The sequence below is a fragment of the Dicentrarchus labrax genome, unplaced genomic scaffold (assembly GCF_905237075.1).
Source record: "Dicentrarchus labrax unplaced genomic scaffold, dlabrax2021, whole genome shotgun sequence".
Lineage (NCBI taxonomy): Eukaryota > Metazoa > Chordata > Actinopteri > Moronidae > Dicentrarchus > Dicentrarchus labrax.
In genome coordinates, this window is record NW_026136703.1 from 6072240 (window position 1) to 6094465 (window position 22226).

General features: G+C 39.1%; 2 protein-coding genes across 3 annotated transcripts in view; one reads left to right on the forward strand and one right to left on the reverse strand.

Annotated features, from left to right (window-relative positions):
• Positions 1–18885, reverse strand: part of LOC127359027 (CAP-Gly domain-containing linker protein 4) — a 34750-nt gene extending 15865 nt beyond the window's left edge. Inside the window, exons 1-9 of one of the 2 annotated variants that reach the window (XM_051392674.1) lie at positions 18632–18885; positions 15164–15295; positions 14266–14405; positions 13619–13712; positions 13231–13392; positions 10838–10956; positions 6434–6682; positions 1065–1200; positions 615–746 (exon numbers count right to left, since the gene is read on the reverse strand). In XM_051392674.1, the coding sequence (XP_051248634.1) occupies positions 615–746; positions 1065–1200; positions 6434–6682; positions 10838–10956; positions 13231–13392; positions 13619–13712; positions 14266–14405; positions 15164–15281 (1150 nt within the window). In that variant the 5' untranslated portion in view covers positions 15282–15295; positions 18632–18885. Of the gene's footprint in view, positions 1–614; positions 747–1064; positions 1201–6433; positions 6683–10837; positions 10957–13230; positions 13393–13618; positions 13713–14265; positions 14406–15163; positions 15296–16084; positions 16333–18631 lie in introns of those variants that run through there. The other variant, XM_051392666.1, reaches the window with a different exon arrangement.
• An 842-nt stretch (positions 18886–19727) lies between these two features.
• cunh2orf50 (chromosome unknown C2orf50 homolog) lies at positions 19728–22058 on the forward strand. The gene is made up of 3 exons (XM_051392690.1): positions 19728–20127; positions 20321–20360; positions 20874–22058. The coding sequence occupies exons 1-3, from the start codon at positions 19850–19852 to the stop codon at positions 21069–21071; spliced, it is 516 nt and encodes a 171-aa protein (XP_051248650.1). The 5' UTR covers positions 19728–19849; the 3' UTR covers positions 21072–22058.
• The last annotated feature ends 168 nt before the right edge of the window (positions 22059–22226 follow it).

The following is a 22226-nucleotide window of genomic DNA, read 5'->3' on the forward strand; positions in this document are numbered from 1 at the left end:
TCGGACTAATAGTGTTACTCCTAAATGTGTTTCTATGAGTTTGGTGCAGTTCTTTTGTGTTTAATATGATATGTGGTCTCTAGTCATCTATCCACTGGTCTCCTCCAGGGGACTGTACATGAGATTAACTGTGACATGAAGAAACCGTTGCCCCTGTGACATCTTTTTCACCTGTTTTACAAAAGTTCACACATTTCTTCACCCTTAGGGCCCTACAGGCTATTCAGTTTCACTGCCTTAGTAGTTCTTGTTATGACTTGATAATTTCATGTCTTTTTTTATTTACAGTAGTTTGTGCCAGAACTCCTCTGGCACACCCATTCCCAACCTTCTCAAAGCCCATTGCAGGTCAGCTCCCACGCTGACCTGCAATGTTTAATCAACCTGATATAACCTGAGCACAGCTTGAATCATAAGACTAGAGCCAGGTGGAGCAGTGCTCAACCATCCATAGCTCTCTCAGCAAACAGCTCTTACAATTCTTGTATGACATGTATACATATATCATATGTATCCCTTTTACATTTTGACCAAATACAAACACATCGATGTCAGATTTTGAATAGGCAGTAATGTTCAGAAGTGTTATTAGCAGTTTGCAACTTGTTCCTTACCTGTGTTTATTTTGGAGGTGATGCGGGAGAGGTCAATGCGACGAGGGGGGCGTATAGGTGTAGAAGTCTTTGTGGTGCTGGTTTTATGTCTCTCCAAAGGTTTACTTATTTTAGAGAGGGGAGCAAAGATTCCTGAGGAAAGAAATTATTGATTATATGATATCAAATGATTATAACTACACACAAGTCACAAGATTATGGGTGATTAAAGGTATACAGACTCAAGAAAATAAAACAGCAGCTAAAGACACATTGCATATGCTAATTTGAATACATTCAATTTAGTGACAATTGACAAAAAGGACAAATCTTATTTCCCGGGGTTGGATAAAATACCACTGATTGGACAAATTAAGTCTTATAAAGTCAATAATGGTGGAGGTAACTGATGAAGCAGGTAGCTGAGTCGAGGTGTTTGATGTTTAAGTGCTGGTCTTCGACATTACCCACCATGTTTCATTCGACAGGTGAAATACTGAACCCCTGCTACTGAGCCATCGTTCTTCCCCTCTGGCTTGTCCAGCTCCACTCCAGCCCAGAGGCCTCCAGAGAACTCAGTGCTGCCGCAGAATCGCAGGGTTCCAACCTGCATACACAAAATTATATACCACAGGAAGTCAAAGTGAACATTTTGTCCTCAAAGTTGATCTTTGTGTCATACTCATGTCAAGGGCAGAACCCCAACCAGAAACTCAACAACATTTTGATGTTCACCAAAGCAGCAGAAGAGACAAACAATTAAAAAGGGAAAATAGAGATGAAAGCATGAGAGTGTGCCAGAAAGTGCTGGAAAGATTAGTTTTGAGGAGCCAATCTTTACAATTCAGCACACTGTAATTCTGTTCTCAGTGTGGCACAAAAATCCATTATTGGCTCATTCTTCCAGAAAAATTACATGTCTGTTTGCATCCATGTATGTGCATTTTGGATGGCTATACAGCAAGGGCACAATGCAGACCCAAGAGATTTTAAGGGCCCTGATTAGATGGCAAGAACTGGGACTGGTACTAGTGCCAGTGGTTTTCTTTCAGTCAACATTACTGTGTGATCAATGAAACAAACTGACTAAAAGCTTATGCTGCCTCAGTCTGAAATCTTCTCTGTGGGCATAGGGTCATAGCACCCACAGGAACACCGCCAGTCTCTATACTTACCACTAATAAACATGGGTGATCATCCACAATGTCAAAATCTGCTAAATATTCAGCAAAGTCATTGACAATATTTTGCATAACACTAAGCTACGCTTTCTGTACTTTCCACTATTGACTTCCTGCAACAAGTGATCTCTCCTGAGATTTTAAAAACAAAACGTATCCTTGAGCAAGAATTTGTTAGACCATCAGCTGATGAAGCAAAAGGAACATTAAATGTCTCTGTGGGGTCACGGTGTCATACACTTAATTATAATAACAATCTGAGCTGGTCAGTGGCAAAAACAAGTACTTTTATTGAATTAATTTAAAAAACTGTGCATATATATATATATATATATATATTTTGATTATAATTAATTATATTTTAAGTTGAAGTTGCAATATGCTTGCTGCTCTCAAAAAAGTAACCTTTTCCATCATATGTGCATTAAACTACTGAGCAAGTCTTAGCAGTTAGGCTAATGCAAAACTAATGTTGAGCAACAGGCCACATCTACTACTTAACCCAAATGATGTCACTGGTGTTCACGCAAACAGTTCACTGTCTACACACACAGACTGCCTTTGATTTGTCTGCAAGCTACAAGTACAGCTCTTGCATGGTAAATCTGAAAAGCCTTAAAGCCAGCGTTAACCTTCACAGACAATTTGGTGGACCAAATTTAGACAAGCATTCCTGAGCCATTGAAAAGTTCTTTCAGATCCATACTTCTTTAAAAAGGCACGAAAAATGTGGCTAACCCCAACAATTTCACAATGTTACGTCCTCTTATGGCTTTAAATTCAATAACATTTTTACAATTTTAAGGCCTCATTCAAATTTAATAAACTCTTCAGCCCTGTGAGTAAAAAAAAAGGCACTCCCGGATCTAATAAGAGTCATTTGTCAGGATCTCTGTAATAAAAATGGAGTTATTTTAGAAGGATTGCAACTTTTTTTATGCCACAGGGGTCAAAACACTGTTCCACAGTACCACTGTAAAGTAAGTGTACTTCATTTTTTTTCATGAGATTTTGGGAATAAGAGGAAATTTATGAAATGGCACTGAGATTACATATGAAATGCTATAGAGATGTCACTGCAAAATGGCTAATGACGTTGATTTTTCCAGAGTGGTAGCACCATGGTAATATTCAAAAAAGCAATTTTAATAAGGTGCATTAGGTAACAGTCGTCACGGATGACCACAAGAGATATATCAATAAAAATGTGAAATTCAGCAAGTATTTGACATTATGTTTAATGATTTCTGTCTTTGATATTTTACAGCATGGATGGTTTGTTATCACTGTATAATTGGGATCTCAAGTTCAAAGGGCAATATTAAGTGCAAAGAAGCTAATTTTAATTTCCTTTTTGTTTTATTACCAATATCAGTATTTGCTATAATTCAGTCCTCTGGTGGTTATCATGCTAGACAGTCTCAACACACGCACAAAGAAGTTAAACAAATACTATAATACCAGTGTGCGACAACCAGCCTTAACTGGGGAAAACTTCAATATATCGTTCTGTTGCGTTTGGAAAAAGCAGTTTCCAAGACTAACAGAAACATAATTGGGAAACCTCATCTTACACATTCCTAACATGTGTTGGTGCAAATGTGATAGTATTTGATGCCACTATTAAACACAATCATGCAAAAAAATAAATAATTCAATGTACGACCAAAAATAAAGATGGGGATAATGACCAGGAGTTAGTGTTCAGTAGGCAATTTGGTCACATTAATTCCATGCAATTGGGGTCGGGCTTAACAAAGATGATGTCAATGTAAGTGCAACATCAGGTGCAAGTGATGAGAGATTGCTCAGCTGAGCATCTGAGCAGGTACTCATGAAGTTGAAGCATCAAAGACTGCAACAGAGGAGTCTGATTTTGTGCCAATAGCATAAGAGTGGATGTCTCTTTCAACTGCTTTGTGGGACCACTTGGCAAATTCAAGACGGACCGGGCCCATGCAGTCAGCCTGATGACTAAAGGTACACATCAGTCATTTGGAAAAGGCCAGTATTGAAAAATTTAAACACTGACACAAACTTTCTAGAGTTTTCATTTCATTTTGGAAAAGGAGCACAGTGTAGCGAATTGTCAAAGTTGGACTATGCCATGAACATAGTTAGAAAACTGTAAATTTTATTTGACCGATGGTGCTAAATCTCCACCACTTTCAAAGCGTGCTTCTTGTCAAAAGGATTACACATGGTTTCACCACCACACAGAAGGTGGGAGGTTAGATCAAGCAGCCATACTAAAGTATTTAGTGGAAGAAATACATCTGTAATTCACTACATGACGCAGCCAAAAAGACTATATTAAAAAAAATAATATATATATATATATGTATATATATACACACACTTAAATACAGTGCTGTATTGGACTACTTCAGCATGTCACTTTGTTTAGACATAATTTCTAAATGTTCTGACACCTGGGCACATTACCCATTTTCACTGATACAGAGAACCAACCAACATAGCTTACAGTTGTTAACGCTGCCAGCTGTGCACATCATGGATCGTGTGAGTTTGAAGAATAGATCAATCTAAAAGAAGGGGATGATCTACAGGAAAAGAGGAAGGGTTTGCGCATTTTAAAGCTTCTAACATTGTTACCAGATATTTAACAGATTCACAATTGGACTTGGATGAACTTAAACATGCTCAGTTCATTCTGGCATATCATCGACATTGTCAGACACTGCCCTGAACACTGGATAGATGCCAAAAGGGTGTTGCTTAGCAACTGGGAATTATTTTATTCTTGGTTGAGGGCTAAAATAATTGTAACAAAAAAAATAACCAAAGCTTCTGTCTTTGTTTAGTAAACCACTACACAGCGGCATGGCACTGATTTGATGTGGCTAAAGGCGCAAGGCTGACGGTGTATCAATCCATTTTAAATGTCTTTTTTTTTTTACTGGCCATTTATGCTGTGCACTTTAATTATATGTGTCATTGTTAGTACAGTAGGTGTTTGTAAAATAAATAAAAAATTAAATCAGTAATCCCATGGAAAAATATGTATTCTATTCCAAAAAGGACATTGCAGGAATTCAACTCCAACCATTTTATGTACATAAGCAAATCTGCTCAGTGCGACTGTGTATTTATATTTGTGCTGTGTCTGCATTATTGAGTCTGCTCTCCCTCCTATAATGTCTTTATAGTGATACATAGAGAAAAACATTTTTAATGTGAAAATGTGATAACTGGACATAGGTTCAGTCCCTAGTTTGGGTGCTTTGGGTATGTAGGATGGGAAGCTGGTGAGGGATCATGTCACTGCACTGGAGATGCTGGCTGGTCTGGCTCCTGTACAAAAGGAGTGGACTAGAATAGTATGAACTTCTCCACACTTAAGCCCTCCTAATGAAAAATGCTGGGACCACTGCTGCCAATGTATAAAGTTGGTGTGGACCTCTGTTAAGATTTAGTAGGATTTAATAATTACTGCCTAACACTGATTAGCTTTGTTGATTAGGCCAAATGGAGCCCATTTTCTTTTATTTTGGTGGTTTTAAAATGTGAATAATTCAAAATGAATGCTTTGCAAAACAGATTAACAAGATAGGAAATTATCCCTAACTTTTCCCGCTTGATTTTGCAGATATGCTATTGTTATACTAGTTGACAGAGAATGTTAGTTATCAACAGAAAGAGGTTCAATACTTTTGGAGAAAATTCTTGTCTAATCATTACCTCATTCTGAGGAAACAAAAACACAACAATTCCTATATTCAGGTGATTATACACTAATAAAAACATACCTATGAATATTATATTCCATTTACGGGAATAGATCCTCCTAAATGTAACACACTGGGCCATTCATTTGTTCCATAGGGATGTCTGGTAAAAGCTTTTCCCAGCTGTATTACAGGATTGCCCTGTCCTCAAAAACTCTACCACACCAAGCTGTCATTGCATCACATGCTTCCACCTTGTCCCAAATTCATTTTAAAATTGTGACTATCTTTCAGCTTATCATCAAAGGCCTTAATTTAAGTTGATCACCAATTCTGATATTGGTCATTAACTAACAGTCTCCTATTTTACATTGAAATGGATTTGTTCTGTGCCGTTTCAAATTTAATGGGAGCAGAGGAGCTTAAGGTGTACAGCATAGCTGTTTTTAAAATGGTCAAATTATATTATTAAGACCAAATCAAACTGATGGAAATTAGAACACATTTATTGAAATTATTCAATTATGAGGGAAGCATTCAAGTGTCTTACACTATATATGAAAAGGTAACTGTCATTATAAAGCTAAGCCCATTTGAGCTTGAAATGAGAATGCAGCCCCTGACCCATAGTTACTTTCATACCCCTGTATTACACCGAAGGCATAGCCACACGTTCTAGACTACAGCGTTCTTTAAATACAGCACTCACTCACTGCTGCTAGGAGTTTATTTCACAGAGGTTCTGCCTGTGAATGAAGAAATGCACTTTCATTTGAATTCAGTTAATCATTGGGTCCTAATTAGAGGAAAATTCTTTCTTTGTACCACTTTGAGATATGGAAAATGAAAAAGGTGGATATTTCAGAAAAATCGTGGCACAAGTATAAATACGACTGAAAATGCATTCTTTGAAGGATTAATGAAGATACTTAGAATTGTTCCTGCCTTTTGATAGCAACCTACCACACACCTTCTGTCCAGCAATCACCACACAGTCACCCAGTCTGATTCCCATGGTGGCGAGCTGTATCTTGGCCTTATCAGAGAGAGCAGGAGGGGACTGGGCTTGCAGTGTGAGGGGCAGAGGGGAACTGGGTCTGGGTAAAGCACGCCTCAGCAAAGTCCGTAGCTCTTTGGCCACAGCGGCTGCATCTGCCATATCCAAGGGCATGTCAAGAGGGTCAGGCACCACGTCTGCTGGGCACTGCCCTTTTTCATTCTGCAGGAAGAGAGGAGGAAAAAGCACAGAAGAGCAGTAACACAATTATGAATAGGAAGAGAATTCCATCCAAGATTTTTTTCAATTTGCCAGCATGCCAAGTAAATGTAATATAAAAGATCAATATTGATAAATATCAAGTGCGGTATTAACCTGACTTACGACAGACTGCTAGGACAACAAATAATACAAAACTTTTACTTCTTCCGTTATCAAAGCAGCTGACCTACAGGCAGTCACATGGAAGTTTATTCAAGTGGCTCAAAGACACTAGAGTTAGTGAGAGTTGAGACAGAGTGTCAAGCTCAAGTGTGAGTGGAGGTGAGGTCGGAGGAGACGGCTGTGGACGGATGACAGAAGCGGTGAGCTCATTCATTCATCACCATGTGTCATTCAGGTACTAAGGTAATGTACACACCACTTAATCTGCAACAGTGGCTTGAATCAATGTGTTTGTGCTGCTGGGCAATTCTGCCTTTGTGTGCAGTATTTTGACACAGCATTTCTTGCTTCAAGGAAAGAAATGTTCAGTTCAATGTTCATTGTTTTTTAAAAGATACAATATTTCTCTGCTAACAATTTGACAACCAGCACGCTTATAGCCTATAGGGAAGGTCATTCAACATGCACATTTACACAAATGACACCAGTATATTAAGAAAAGCATTTTTTTCCTGCATTATATACCAGGGAAAAAACAACATTTTTATATCAGCATGTATCGAAAAATCTGAAATGGGCTAAAACATATATCGGTTAGACTCTTTTCCAAGAGTATCGTATGTTCTACATCATCCTAATAAAATCCTAATCTATATTTTTGTACTTTGAAATTATGCTTATAGTAAATATTCAACCTACTCATCTCCATTTGTGCTTCAGATGGATAGGATATTCAACAGAACAATACAACAAAACAAAAAAATAAAAACAGAACACAACAATCACTTCTAGACACTTTCAGTGCATTTAAGTGCCCTGAGCGTACACAATGCCAAGCTCACACTGAACTATTCTTTTAAAACTGTCACACACCCAGCCACAGACATGAGGCAAATGGTTTTGCCAACCATATAGCAGCCAAACACTATCTACAAGAGTAGTTAAAAGGATAATTGTTTATATATTTTTTTTAAACTATCCTAATAAAATACTAAATTTTAAAACATCCAAACCAATCCTTTAACAACATGAACAGTTGTATAATGTAACACAATGCAACACTGGAGCCCTGCAATGAATCCTATCTTTGTGGAAATATAATGTTTAGTTTGTCAACTACAATTTACATACATGACAAAGAATATTTCATTCAGGTCAACATCTCTTAATAGTGCAATTCAAAACCACACCAATTGTTGTATATGAGTAAGTGAATAAATAAACTGGTAAAGTGTATTCTGAAAACAATCATGCACTGTATTCACATTCAAACTGAAAGTTCATTTTTTTCCTCTGTGTGATGTTTAAATGTATACGAAGGAGTAAACTTAACCTATCCTGGTTCAATTCAAGAACAGCTATGAAAACAAACTGATGACTGATAGAACTAAACTTTGTCAGTTAAACAAACAGATAAATCAAACACATCTTGTAAGTTTTCAACAATGCTTGCAACCTTAGCATTCAGCTCATGGAAGCTGTACCTGCCAGCAAAACATAATGATGGGAAGACTTCACTCTACCCACCAAAAACGCAGCACATACCAAAACGGTGGCTCACTTAAAATATGGAACAATCATGTAAGTGATCCACTACAGCAAACTTGCTACTAAAGGAAAGTATGACAAGTTGCCATAGCTATTAAGCCATAAGATATGTGGTAAGGGAAACATGAAAGGCCAGCAACATTTTTTATTTTTCCATCCTAATAAAACTTTCCACTGTTCATGTCCAAGGTTTGTTGTGACGTGTCTCTCCAGGGCCAGAGAGTAGAAATATCAAATTAAGCAACTTCCAAGTCTGACCTTTACCCAAAAGGAAAAGAGATTTTAAGCTGAATTTCTTGGCTATGGTATTATGGCTTATAGTCCACTGCCAGCCACCACAGATATTCTTCAAATGCAAGCAGCACAATCTGGTAGGTAAAGCATCCCAGTACATTACAAATCAATGCACATAACTATACAAATTGTATATGGTGCTGTCAAGAAGGCTGATAGTGATGCCAACTATTTTTCTATTAAACTACATTTATTGTTAAAGCCCAGAAAGACTGTGGTTTTATGTTCCAGGGAACTGTGCGTCTGTACATCTTGCTGTGTACTCTCTTGAGTAATAATCAAATTAGTATACTCAGTGTAATGACTTTGATACACCCATGAGTGCTTTATACCTCAACTAAACAGAAAACATATTGGTCCTTTGAAAACTATGAAGAGGATTACTAGGGGAAAATGGGAATAACAATATCAGAACTTGTAGAAACAGATGCAACATATCTCTAAGACTAATTGGAAGCAGCAAAGACTCAATAAACCATAAATAATAAAAGCACACAGACAATAATCTTGCCTCAATGGTGTTAAGGATAAGGAACAAACATCCATGTCTCTAACCCAGAAAATATCTAAATAAAGGGTTAAAAACAAACTGGTTCACATCAACCATGCTCTGCAAGCTTTTCTGTCAGACAAGAATATACAGAGCCTCTGCACTTGGCTTTGAGCTAGGGAATTACTGGATTATGGTGCTCTGGTGACCTCCAGTGGGAAAATTAGTGCATACAAAGAACAGGCACAATTTCTGCTCAACAGCTTGAATGAATCTGAAATAACCTTTGTTGGTGAAGGATAATAATAGCATGAGACATGCAATTTCTAGTATGGGTGAAATCTTTATAATAGCTTTATAATGTTTACTTTAATAGACCATCATAGGCTACGACAGTCGATGTCACATCCCCATCTACTGGGAATCTATTATACATCCTTCAATTCAAGATAACAATTGATGGGCTGTTCAGCAAACCCCCTCAACCAAGGCATTAAACAACTGCAACTGAGAGGCACAAGGCAGACAGACTGAGCACTGATGGATGTTCAAACGGTAGATCTATTCAAAACTGATCTACGGAATATGTCTGGGAAATTTGAATTGCAAACAATTGCATCCTTTTTAGAGGTTATCTTGAAGCCAAGTCAGAAAATGCCAAACAAAAACACTGAATAAGTGGAATAAATGTGAGGTCTGAGAGAGTGACTAAAAGACTGCAATCTGATAGATTTCATAACGAAGCATCAGGACCTTTTTTGTTTGTTAAGCAGTAAGTAAGGTCCTAGTAAGCTCCACCAGAACGCCCCCACATCTGGACTTCTTTTGCAAACATCTCCATCAAATCTATGTATATCTGTAATGCAGTAAATCAAGGAGCTAGGTTACATCACATAAGAAAGGCATTGTAAATTTGATGATGGGAAAATTGTGGGAGTGAACTGTAATGCTGAATGATGACTGTGAGAAAATACAGGGGGCAGAAGCAGGATCAACACCCACAGTCTAAAGAAAACTTTTTTTGAGGTTCTTAATCTTCAGTTTTTGTCAAGACTGTCTGAGAAGTAAAGGTTCAATAACAAGGTTGGTTTATTGTTAGGACTGCAACTTGTGGTGGTGCTGTAGTGGACTGCATTACATAAGGTGATTTAGTAGTGCTGAAATGATCAAGTCAGCTAACTGACTTTTTGAAAACTGATCAAATTGCTGGTTTTGGCATCTTCTGAGTATTTGCTGCCATATATCATTATGAATTGAATAATTTGGGTGTTTTGGGTGGCTGGGCATTTTCATTGACAGTTTACTGTATAACCAAAATAGCGATTCAAGAAAATTCTATTTAACTTAAAAATTGACAGGATAACCAGTAACACAAATAATCATTAGCACCGAGATTGTAGTGCTGCATTCTGTTACCATAGATTTATGTAGGGGGACAGACAAGTATTAGTATCAGTTCAGTACACACTGGAAAACGAAGGTAAAAAAAAAAATGTGTGTGTGTTTAGTGTGTCAACGTGCTTACTGACTATCTTAGTTACAGACTGTTCCCTACATTAAAGTATACGTTAAAGTGCCATCATTTTTGGGATAGTTTGGATGAAATAATTCAATTTGTGTACAGTTGTTTTAAGTGTATGTAAGAGAACAATGTCACTTACTCTGAAAGCAGGGTTGGCTCCCAGCTCCAAGAGACATTTGACAGCTGACATGCACAGGTTGGATGCAGCAATGTGCAGGGCGGTGCCAAAGTCAAAGTCACTACAGGTGGCATCTACCTCTACAAAAAAAAGTCAATCAGGAAAGATTGTTATTATACATTTTATAAATACTATAGGATTGTTGTCCCTTTTATGACACTTTGGCATTTTACATGATTTTCTAATAATTACCTCAAATTAAGAAAGATTAACCATTTTTGACCAGCATTTACACTCAGTCACCAGAAAAACTGAATTCCTGCCCTTATAAAGGTTTTGCAAGTATTGGTATCTTAACACCAACTCCATCACACTTTGTGCTTGAACATTACTGAGAACAGACTTAAAGCAAGATTCACCAGTCTTGACAAATGTCTTGATATGATCATGGGTGCTAGGAGGTATAAACACCATCATAACAGCAAAGTTGTTGGGCTTTTTGAATCGCCCAGAAAAACACAGGACACCTTGGTAAATAAATGTAAAAGTTGGGACAAAAAAAACAAAAATTAAAACATGGTGTGCTAATGTAAAAACATCAGTTATCCAGAATGCTTAGCAACATGGCATCTGGGAACAGGCCCCAGGTCCATTGTTGTGTCACTGCTACAGAATGTGGCAGCTGTTATCAGGGCGGTGGTCAAAGGTGGTCTACAACTATAGTTAACAGGGACTTCCATTTTTCTGGTTGCTCAGGCTATTTATATATGCATGCTGTTACCCTCTCTCGTTAGTTTACTACAATACTCATTCACAACTTAATCAGCTCCTGTTGTTCAGTAGCCAAACCAATTTTCTATATTTATGGCACAGACTTTAGTTTTCACAGTCATTACCCATAACCAATAACCGCTGGCATATAACACCAGGGAATTATTTGATCTCACAAAGAACATGTTATATTGTTATGAAAGGCAGGATTCTGATATACATAGCAAAATTGTGGTAAAAGAAATGTGTTTCTATAATCATGAATAATGGTAATATTTACACACGCTGTGACTGTGACTGTCATTTATAAATGTGTATACTACATGACTTGGTCAATAAATTCTATAGAAGCTTATTTTAAGGCTTTCTCTCTCTATTCACTACTTGTCAGCATAGACACAGCACAGCTCAACCAGCTGTCTGATCAGAGGTGGAAAACATCACATGCTATATTACAGGCACAGTAAGACTCACCAGGTCTGGACTCGAGAAAGCATTAGATCTTCATTTTTATGCAAACCATGTAGATAAAAAAACTGGACTACACACCAACCTAATGGATCACAGTAGGGCTGCAGCATTAATTGAAATATTAACAACATTACAATATGACCAAGTGCAATATCTAAATAGCAGAAGCTGCAATTTGCAAGGTCAAATGTGTGACGAAACAGTATTTGAATGAAGTACTGTAGTGTTGCAGAGATGCACTAGCATACAAATCTTGTTCTCCAGATGTAAGGAAACATTTGGTACGGAGCCCAACAAATGTCACACCATGATTTTAACAGTTTTGTCAGTGAAAATTCATACCATATTGTTCTGCCCTATGTCACTGTGCTAAATTTAATATATAAGAAAAACATCTCTGAGCAGTCTGCCAAAATATGATCAAAACTAAAAAGTTAACAGCAAAATAAACTTTAGGCCTCAGCTTCAACAAAGACACAGACATTTGTCCATACTTGTGTGTAATGATAGGAAAAGCAATCACACACACTCATCTGTACAATATTCATTGACTGAGGTAATCGTTTGGTCAGCCACCTTCTTCAAGACAGACTGCAGTGTACAATGCTTTTCCTGTACTGTTTATTCCATCTTGGCTTCAGCACCATCAACAAGACTATTTGCCGAGCACTGACTTTTATAAACTGGACTCCATACTCATGTGTGAAATAGGTGACAATTGAAGTAAAGTAAACTCCTGCTGCCACTGTCCAAGTCTGTACACACTGCAACATAATGATCTGCCAGGATGTACACATATATGCAGAACAATCCAATGACATAAAAGGGGGTGGACAACATTTTGAAAAACCACATACTGCAAAAGCACCATAAACTACAGCCTATAGAGTAGAACAAACAACCTCTCTCATACCTACAACAAAAACAGAATACATTAAGCTGCATAAAGTTAAGCTGCATTGCAGGGATGTTGTATTGGATTGGGTTGAATGTAGCAACTGTGGGTGCACCTACAAAACTGGCAACTCAGGATGTTTATCACAGGAAAAAGATAAATTACTAAGGCCTTTAATCCCCACTGCAGTTGGATTTGAAAATAGAAATGTTTGCCCTGTACAGATTGTGGGGGTGACCTCCCCCCCTCTCTCCTCTGACTGCAGCTGTGCCCTCACCTCCAGGCTGGGAAGCCTGCAACACTACCCGGATAAGCTGCGGCACGTCGAAGTAGGCTGCATAGTGCAGGGCCCTCATGTTAGTCCATCGCGAGCGAAGGTTGGGATCAGCACCCAGGGAAAGGAGTTGGCGAGCAAAGCTGGCTGCTGTCTCGGCATCACCTGAGGAACAGAGGAGGGATAGAGGTAGGTAGGACAGTATGTCATTTCTAGAAACTGTGTTTAAGGAGAGGTGCTGATGAACAGCAGTGCTTATCGAGTCATACAGGATTATGTTCAGTGGTCACAGTAGCAAGATAAACTAAAACACAAACAAGACAGAGTAGATGTGTATACACTTTTACAGTCCAGCTGAGAGTGTTTATTCAACACCCCGGTCAATACTAACCGATGCCCGGGGCCCCAGCCTTGCAGCAGTAGTGCAAGAGGCTCATATCTGTCAGACCGTCTCGATCATTCACGCCACAGCCTCTCTTCAGGATCTGTGCAAAGACAAGATGTGCAGTGTGTCACTAAGGACCGCTGGTGTCACTGTGCAGGAATATTACATAACAGGCTACAAAGTGAAACTCGGGGGCACTGATCTGATGAACGACATGAAAGCTGTGCTTGTCATAACTCTACTCATCTTAAAATTTGGACAAGAATTGTTGCGCAAACTGACATCAAAACCAGGGATTTATTTCTCAAGGGCAGCAGTTATTAAGTAAGAGACAATAATCGCCTGCTTTTACCCTTGGAGACAAGAGCTACTTTGTGCAATTAACTGCATTGCAGCTACTTTGTGTAACTCTAGGAGGAGGTGGTTTGGGGATGGGTTGGCAGGGCCTCCACAAACAACAAGTTTTATTTTATTCTAAAGTAGTCTGGTGTTTTCAGTCATCATATTTTGTATTTAGTATTTTTTGCATCGATTTGTGAATAATTCAATGACTTGTTTACGAATTGTGAGTTTTATGAGCAAAGACAAAACGGTGTGCACTAAGGCAATGTAATAAATCAGTATCAACAGTGAAAAATTCTGGATAATGTCACCTCATTGCCTATATGGTTGATGTTCTTCTGAACCTGGGGCACCCACTGCCTAAGGACAGCGAACAGCTCTGGTATGGTGGTGTTGGGATCCAGAAGAACCTCCCTGCACTGCGGCTCACTGGGGTCAAAGAAGGAGAACTCTGGAAGTGGTGGGAAAAACAAAAGATACATTTTAACTGTAATGTGGATTAGTGGAACATATTCCTTTTTAACCTGAATATGGATGTGGAGAGAGTATGTGTGAAACTCTGCAGCACAGACGTGTATTAACTTTCTGCAACAGATTGTTCAATCGATTCAATCAAATTACTAATCTTGAGAAATGCCCTTGCTGTGCTTGCAGAGGCGAATGAAATCAGATGTGACAGTGGATGGCATGCCGTGAACCAAATGAAGCATTAGAGAACCCGACTGAGGCTGAAAACAAATAAGCTCTGCCTTTCACAGTAAATGCCAACACTTATAATTTAGCTAGCATCAAACATTTGCTTTATAATCTGATATTTCAGATAATTAGAAATGTGTAAGTAGTCTACCACTCTAAAACTGGAATCATGGGTCAGCATAGTTACTGAGTGCAAGTTCAGGACTTCGAACTCTTGTATTGTTATCATCATAACTTCAGACATGATTTTTATATTTTTTATATCTTGATTAATCGCACCTAGTTGTGCACTGATCAAATGATCAACAATCATAACTCACTGATACGTTTTTAACATCCCATCAGCTGATCCATTATTTAAACTGAATGTTCAAAAATGCTAAATTGTCTAAATTCCACTGATAGAGCCAAATCTGTTCATAGTCTGTTCGGTACGGCAGTGAGGGTGTTAATTAGCTTGAAATGTCACACAGCTCCACTATACGTATGTATTGAATGTGTGCGGATCCTCACCACAGTCACTGGGCATGGGTGCAGAGGCCACCTGGTGGATAACCGGCCGCTGATGGGAAGAGGCCCAGCCCAGCACAGTGTCTCCCTCGACAGGCTCTGAAACATCCTCCTTTGTCATCTCCCCCTCAGGGCCTGTGGCAAGAACAATATTAGAAGTCCTATTCTGAGAACACAAGTAGGTCTAATCTCAACAAAGCAGTGAAAACTCCACTACTTTAATGAAGAGACAAGACTACATTGAAGCTTTTTTTTTGATCTGGCACCATCCCACTAAAACAGTGAGCTTCTCACTTTTTCTCTAAAGGGGGGCTAATACTGTATGTTACTAAGAAAACTGTCGGAATACATTTCAAGGTAGAATATACTGTTTAGAGAAAAATATATTGGCAGTAAATCAGTAGTATCGAGAGCCTTAATATTGTTGATAGTGAAATTATTCTCATCCAAATGCAACACTACATTTGCAACTAATACACAAAGTACTGCCAATATTATCATATTGTATATAGTATGTCATTGTGTGCTCTCAAGCATGGGAGAGTGACATACATACTGAAGTATAATGTGATCATGTTTATGGTAAATGTGTAAGGATTACAGGAACAGACAAATCTAGACTGCCAAGATAATCTGATATATAGGCCTATGGATTAGAGACTGAATTTGACTCAACTGCCAGAAAAAGAAAAATCTTGAGTAATGATTTTAGTTTTCTTAAAGACTTTAAAACAAAAATAGGTCTATGGTGAATATGTTTAACTACTAAGCTAATAGTGAAACACTGACATAATAAAAGTAACAACAGGAGGCTGGGGAAAAGGACAGAAATGTTAAGAGGTTGAACTACAAGCACATACACGCAGGCCTAAGCCTGGAAAGGCAACACTGAGCCTAAAAGCTTCCAAACCAACCAACACTCACTGTCATCTTCTCCTTTATCCTCTGTCTTGTTGATCTCCATGAGAGCTTCCCAGTTCAGCTAAGCTAAAATCAAGAGACACAGACTGGGTCCAGCAAAACATCTAACCAAGCTTCTCCCAAAATAACTACCAAGCACACAGACAGTCCCCTCCTCAATCTCCAATAAAACACCCCCTCTCTCTGCTTATACCCTGTTGATCCCCTGACTCCCAGGTTCAGTGGCTATTTACAGCCACTGGCATGGTGCTCTCACTTCTGGCTTTTCCCCGGCTGGAATGTCACTCTCACTCCCCAGTCTTGTGCACTGCCGACCCCACTGTCACCTCATCTGACCAGTCAGCCTTAACACCCACAATGCACAGAATGTGGCTACAGGGTGACAGTGCAAACAAACACAACCTAAAAGGGCAGCAAAGTGGTGGTTGTGATTAGGACTGTAAAGGACAGAGACCAATTCCCCTTGACAGTAAGCATCCACTCTGATAAGCACACACAGGCAAAAGACTGAATCCCTGCCAGAGGAGAGGTAGCTGGACCTCACCTGTGACCTCTCTGCAAAAGGACACTTTTTCTTATTCCAGTATAATGGAGGTTTCAATATGACAAAAACTATTTAAACAGTAGAATGCAAACCTCAACAGAACTAGGCAACATATTAGTGAAAATTGCAAGAACAGCAATGGGGGTTGTCAAACCTGTCAGGGTTATTATCACATGGTCTGATAAATCATTGCTTTCAGCCGAATATGAATGATCATACATACACATTTTATGTGCAGTATAAAAACCCAATGTAGGAATGATTAGTGGTAAGAGGCATAGATAATAACAGTGGAACTTTTCATGAATACCAATTAAACTGACAACTTCAAACTGAAATCCAGGGCCATTTCAGGTTTTTGTGGTTTCACATGTCCTGCACATGACAGCCTAAAGTTTGTAAGACGACCATTTAAAAAAAGTCTCTGATGACACTGATCAGGAGCTAAACCCTGACGTCATAACCCAGCGTTAAACTGAGAACCTGGAAAGAATTCAGTGAACACCACAACAGAAATACCCCATCAGCAGCAGCACAGTCACAGGATAAAAGGACTCCAGGAGGATGTCAGACGAGGTGTAGAGACGTGTGTTTTGTCAACTACATGTAATTGTTGACAATGCTGTCTCCATTTCTCTATTGAAAAACTGGAAAACACCTCGTAAATGCTCACAGAGTGCATGCATCGTCATCATTAATTCTAATACCTGAACAGACCTATGTTAAACAGAGGACAGAATGCAATTACAGTCACCAACTCCTATGCTGCTAAAGAGATGAGAAATTCCATATGCCTCACTGAGGTCACTGACTGGCTGACTAGAGATTAGGACTTTGCAGTGTGATTTGGGACAATGGCCTACTTTTGCAATAAGCCTCTCCTTGTTTGTCTGACGCATGATGTCACCCTGCACCCATCCTCACAGCTAATGAAGAGACAACACTGTGACATATTTCAAACTGATCACTATCATTTGGGCACCCATTGCTTTATGAGTACTTACTCAAGACGTGCAAACTACCTGTCGGGGTTCTGTGAAACTTTTAAATGCCATGTTAAGCACAACATCATTACAGCAATAAAGTTTGCTGTAGGGTTTTTGTCAGTGCACACAAACGTATCCATATCTGGATAAAAAAACAACAACATTAAAACATTACCTGAAGCTCATTTGTATGCCATTTATTAAAATACAATAAATGTAGCACTCACAACCCCAGGAAAAAGGGCCCACCAACACAGGTGCTGTCACTTAGCCGAATTACACAGCCCTAACACTTTTATTTGCACATGTACTTGTTGACATCCTGTAATCAACCTTAATAACTGAAAACACCTGTGTGCATCCCACTAAGTTACAGTTTATTTACAAGTTATTCACAGGCAACAACACGAATATTGTTCCACAGACATACAACTGCTGCACAGCGTATAACAACTACACAGACATTGGGCTGCGTATTAAATCTACACTCTTTTAACCTGGCTATCTCCTGTAGCTGTCGTAAACTAACCTCCATCATTATAGCCGAACGGGTCAACCCAGTAAGCAGGGACCACTCCCCCGTCTGTCCGGTGTGCAGCTGAAGCTCTGTTAGCTCAACCAATGTCCTAACGTGAATGGAATCGTTTTCCCCTCTGTTATATCAGGTAACATTAGATAGCTGACAGTAAACTGTTAGCTGGCTAGCATATGTCCAAGAGCCGGCTTTTGCTTAGAGACAGCTACACTACATTGTATTTATGTTCGTCCATGCATGGTAGTTAAATATAACAAGTTAGCAGCCACAGAGTTTATGTTCATGCATTGTGGGGGGAAAAGTTGTCACAAGAGACGCAGTGTCTTCTCTCTAGCGTTCCCTCACGTTAGCTCCTCACTGGTAATGATATTTAGCCCAAATACTGGGCCAAGCATCACTCCCCCTGCTCAAAATGCACTTTACGACTACAAACAGAAATTAATGTCCTTGCTTTACTAACGTTCATAAGAAAATATCTGCGTTACCTTAACCTTGCTGCTCGTTTCAATTCGCTCATGAGGAAAATGACTAGAAAAGCCAATAGTGGATTTAATTTCCGTCCATCCTCACTGTACGCTAGCTACATAGCTACGGTACTTCCTGTTTCAGAATAAAGGCGTTTATTGTACCTTTCCGGTCTTCAAAATGAAGGTAATAACACTACACAGCCTTTATAAACAGTCAGATCATACAAAGTAAGGAGACAGTTTGAACATCGTGATACAGTTCTGTGTTCAGATTAAGCTGTTATTTCCACATATTTTTTCTCTCTTTACAGGTAGGATCTTATTTTAATTTGAAAATGTACAATTACTCCTCTCAGACAGATGCTCAGTTCTTCTGCGTTTCTCTAAATATCTTATTCTCTTATAACACACAGACTCAGTGTAGTCCAACCTGACAATCCCTGGACACTCACTTTGATTTTACATTGACCTCTTCTAGGCTTATATGGCTCATATGTGTACCCAAACAACCAGGCATACACAGCAAGGTGGAACAGAGGTGGCCTGCAGCCTGCATGTGGAATAATTCAATCCATTCTTCTTTAGGGTACTGCCACAGTCTGGGGGCCTAAGTACACACACAGGGACATATCTTCCTATTCAGCAGATGGTAATTTCCCAGGTGCAGCAGTGTGGAATGCTCGATGCTACCCTTGAATGTCCTTTCAGAAAAGCCACATTCAGTTCGGTTTCACAGATGGATGCCAGTTTCTATTGAAGCAGAAGAGCCCTCAGCACCTGTAGCTGCCTCTGTCTAAGACCTTGCCCTTTGCTGGTTGACCACACCTGTAACTTTTTTCTTATACTCTGCAGGAGAGTGCCAGTCAGCATGAGTGATGGAGGGAGATCAAAAAGTTGTTCAGTGTTTTTTTCAGTGGCTGTAGTTGGTGAATTACTAAGAACCTATGGACATAAGAACGAAATAATTGACAGTAAGCACAATATTCAATCAACAATTAAGCAAACAATGCAGGTCACAATCAATGCATGCATCAATGGTCTTAAATTTGACTTTATATTAACATTATTGCCTGTATACACGACATTTAGTTGTTATTTGTGATGAACACCGGAACACCGTTTCCATGGAAACGTAAACAAAACGGTTCCAATTGTGGCAGTGATTTCTCTACACACACTCCGCTCACTGCGCACAACTCTCAGTTGGTTGTTTGTTCTATTGGCTGTAATGAGCCCATGCTCATTGTTACTAACCGAGTAGCTGCATTTGCTTTTAATCTAGCAACCAGAATGGACTTGAACAGCGTTCGGCGCGTATCCTCTGCAGGTTACCGGTTACCGGCCCGGAACAACGGGCCCAGGCCGGTATCAAGCCAGCCTGCAGCGAACAGGACGCGGCAGGCTAAAGGAGACGCGGCGTCCGCGGATCTGAATCCGGACAAGAGTGATCCAGTTAAACAGGACCAAGTGTGGAAAGAGGCGGTATGGAGTGAGAGGAGAGGAGTGCGGGAATGGTGAGAATGACTTCAGTAATCGAACAGTAAGCCAAGGCACCACTGAACTGGCCAAAACAGCCTGGGCAATGACTGTATTTCAGTTTGATTGTAAACTAATATAGCCTGCTGAAGTTATGGCACTTCTTATTAGTATATACGGTAGGTCATTGAAGATATAGACTTAACCAATAGCCTGCATTATGGTCCACAGGGAGAAGAAATGGGACTTTCTCAGGAACTATGATCAGATGGTAAGACTGAATACATTTCACCAATGTGTTTAAAATGAAGAGCTCCTATCTAGACACTTTTTCTGATGCTGAACATCTGAATATATTCAAATGAATCTTTCATGATGTTTCACCAACAGCCTGATACACAATGATGATAAAATGTGCATGCAGAACATGACAAACATTGCCCATTCTTGTCCTACATTACATGCTCAGCACTGAGGTTGCCATGTGAAGTTTTATACAAATAACACCAACTGACAAATGATGTGAACTTCTGTCATATCAGCAATAAGCCTGATGCTGCAACTTTCATCTAAAATACTGCCACTGCCTGTAAATTCTAGCATCTAGTGGAAATACTCATTAGAATATTGTTATTGATGATAGTGTTATAAAATGCATCCTATGTGGTAAATGATTATATGATAAGCCTCATTTGTCCCTGATGAATTTAATGTCAGCTTCAGCTTCAAGCCATTATACAGCTGAATGTTTCCAGCTAACATCTGCCAAACTGTGTGTTTGTAGGGGCAGCCAAAGTCAGAGGAGCCTCTACCCACCTACGTGTCACTCTTCTCTGATCACGTCCCCAACACCACCAATCAGATGCTTGGCAGCAGACTGTCCACTCCACTGGGGAGCGAACTGGTTAGACTGGACAGGCTGGTACTCTGGCCTGGAAACCATCACAAGCGCAAGCAGGATCCAGAGATGCAGCCCTGCTAGACCTCTGCACATCTGGTCTGTTTGGGACTGTACCTTCCTTATGTGGAGCTTAGATGGCACGGTGTGGCACTCGCCGTAGCTCAGCCTGTTTGGATTTGATGTTGTGGAGTTTTTTTTCCTTTTAGTGGAGAGTGAATATTTTACGTAAAATACAGACAATACTAGGCATATCAGGGAAAGAGTTAGGAGTATATGAAAATGATGTCTGCTGTCCTTCATCTGCTGATTTAGATGCAGTATTTCACTGATCATATTTTACTTAAAGTCTAGAAATTGTGTTTATTCATATATTTGGGTATGCCACATGCAAGGAGTACAAAACTACTAAAACTAAAGGCATTTGCCTCGAGAAGAGAGGTGAGAAGACACCGGCAGATCAGATTCATGTCATCCGAGCTCAGGTATTTAATCAGATACTTGATAATCAAACAAGATACCTGATCAAATTTGGATGAGTGAAAGGTTGTATCACCACTATATTTCTCTGTTAACTAAAATGTTGCTGCTGAAGAACCAAACAGCTCTACCATAAGGATCATATGAGAATCTTACTCACTGATGCTATCACAATATATCTTATTTTGGTGTTAAATTGGTTTTATTTTGTATTTTTCAATTGAAAAATGGCTTGAATAGCTACATATTGTTATATGTTTACCAGGACCTCTAAGCCATTGTTCCATGGTGTAGCCATGGAATTACATTCATTTCATTAGTGTGACTATCATGATGATGTAGCTTATACCCATGTGCACTTTATGTGAACGGCAGCGTATCTCAGGATTCAGCACCATTGTAGCTGCCTTAAAATGTCACTGTATATTGTTATGTTGTTATGAATGACTGCCCCATTGTCTCAATCGGAATACAAACGTTAGTCCCCAATGAATTTGACAAACTGATCTTCAAATAGTTTAATGATCTGGATGTTGCTGAATTGTAACCAAAGTCAAGCTTCTTATTGGAATAAATATTTTGCAATCTAAAGTCTGGGTGTACTGAACTGATTTTTTTTATGTAAATAGTACTATACCAAATGTGTAATAAGCATATAGAGCCTACAATATGGTGCACTTTTAAAGGCTACATTTGAAATAAAGTGGACAGTTTCCTTATAGTAGTAGTATTTGAGTAATAGTAATTAAATGTTTTCCA

Excerpts from the sequence above, each read along its gene's own strand:
- cunh2orf50 (XM_051392690.1), top strand. The coding sequence starts at position 19,850 with ATGCTCATTGTTACTAACCGAGTAGCTGCATTTGCTTTTAATCTAGCA. Across the intron at positions 20,128-20,320 it reads AGGAGAGGAGTGCGGGAATG|GGAGAAGAAATGGGACTTTC; the intron begins GTGAGAATGACT and ends TATGGTCCACAG. Across the intron at positions 20,361-20,873 it reads TCAGGAACTATGATCAGATG|GGGCAGCCAAAGTCAGAGGA; the intron begins GTAAGACTGAAT and ends GTGTGTTTGTAG.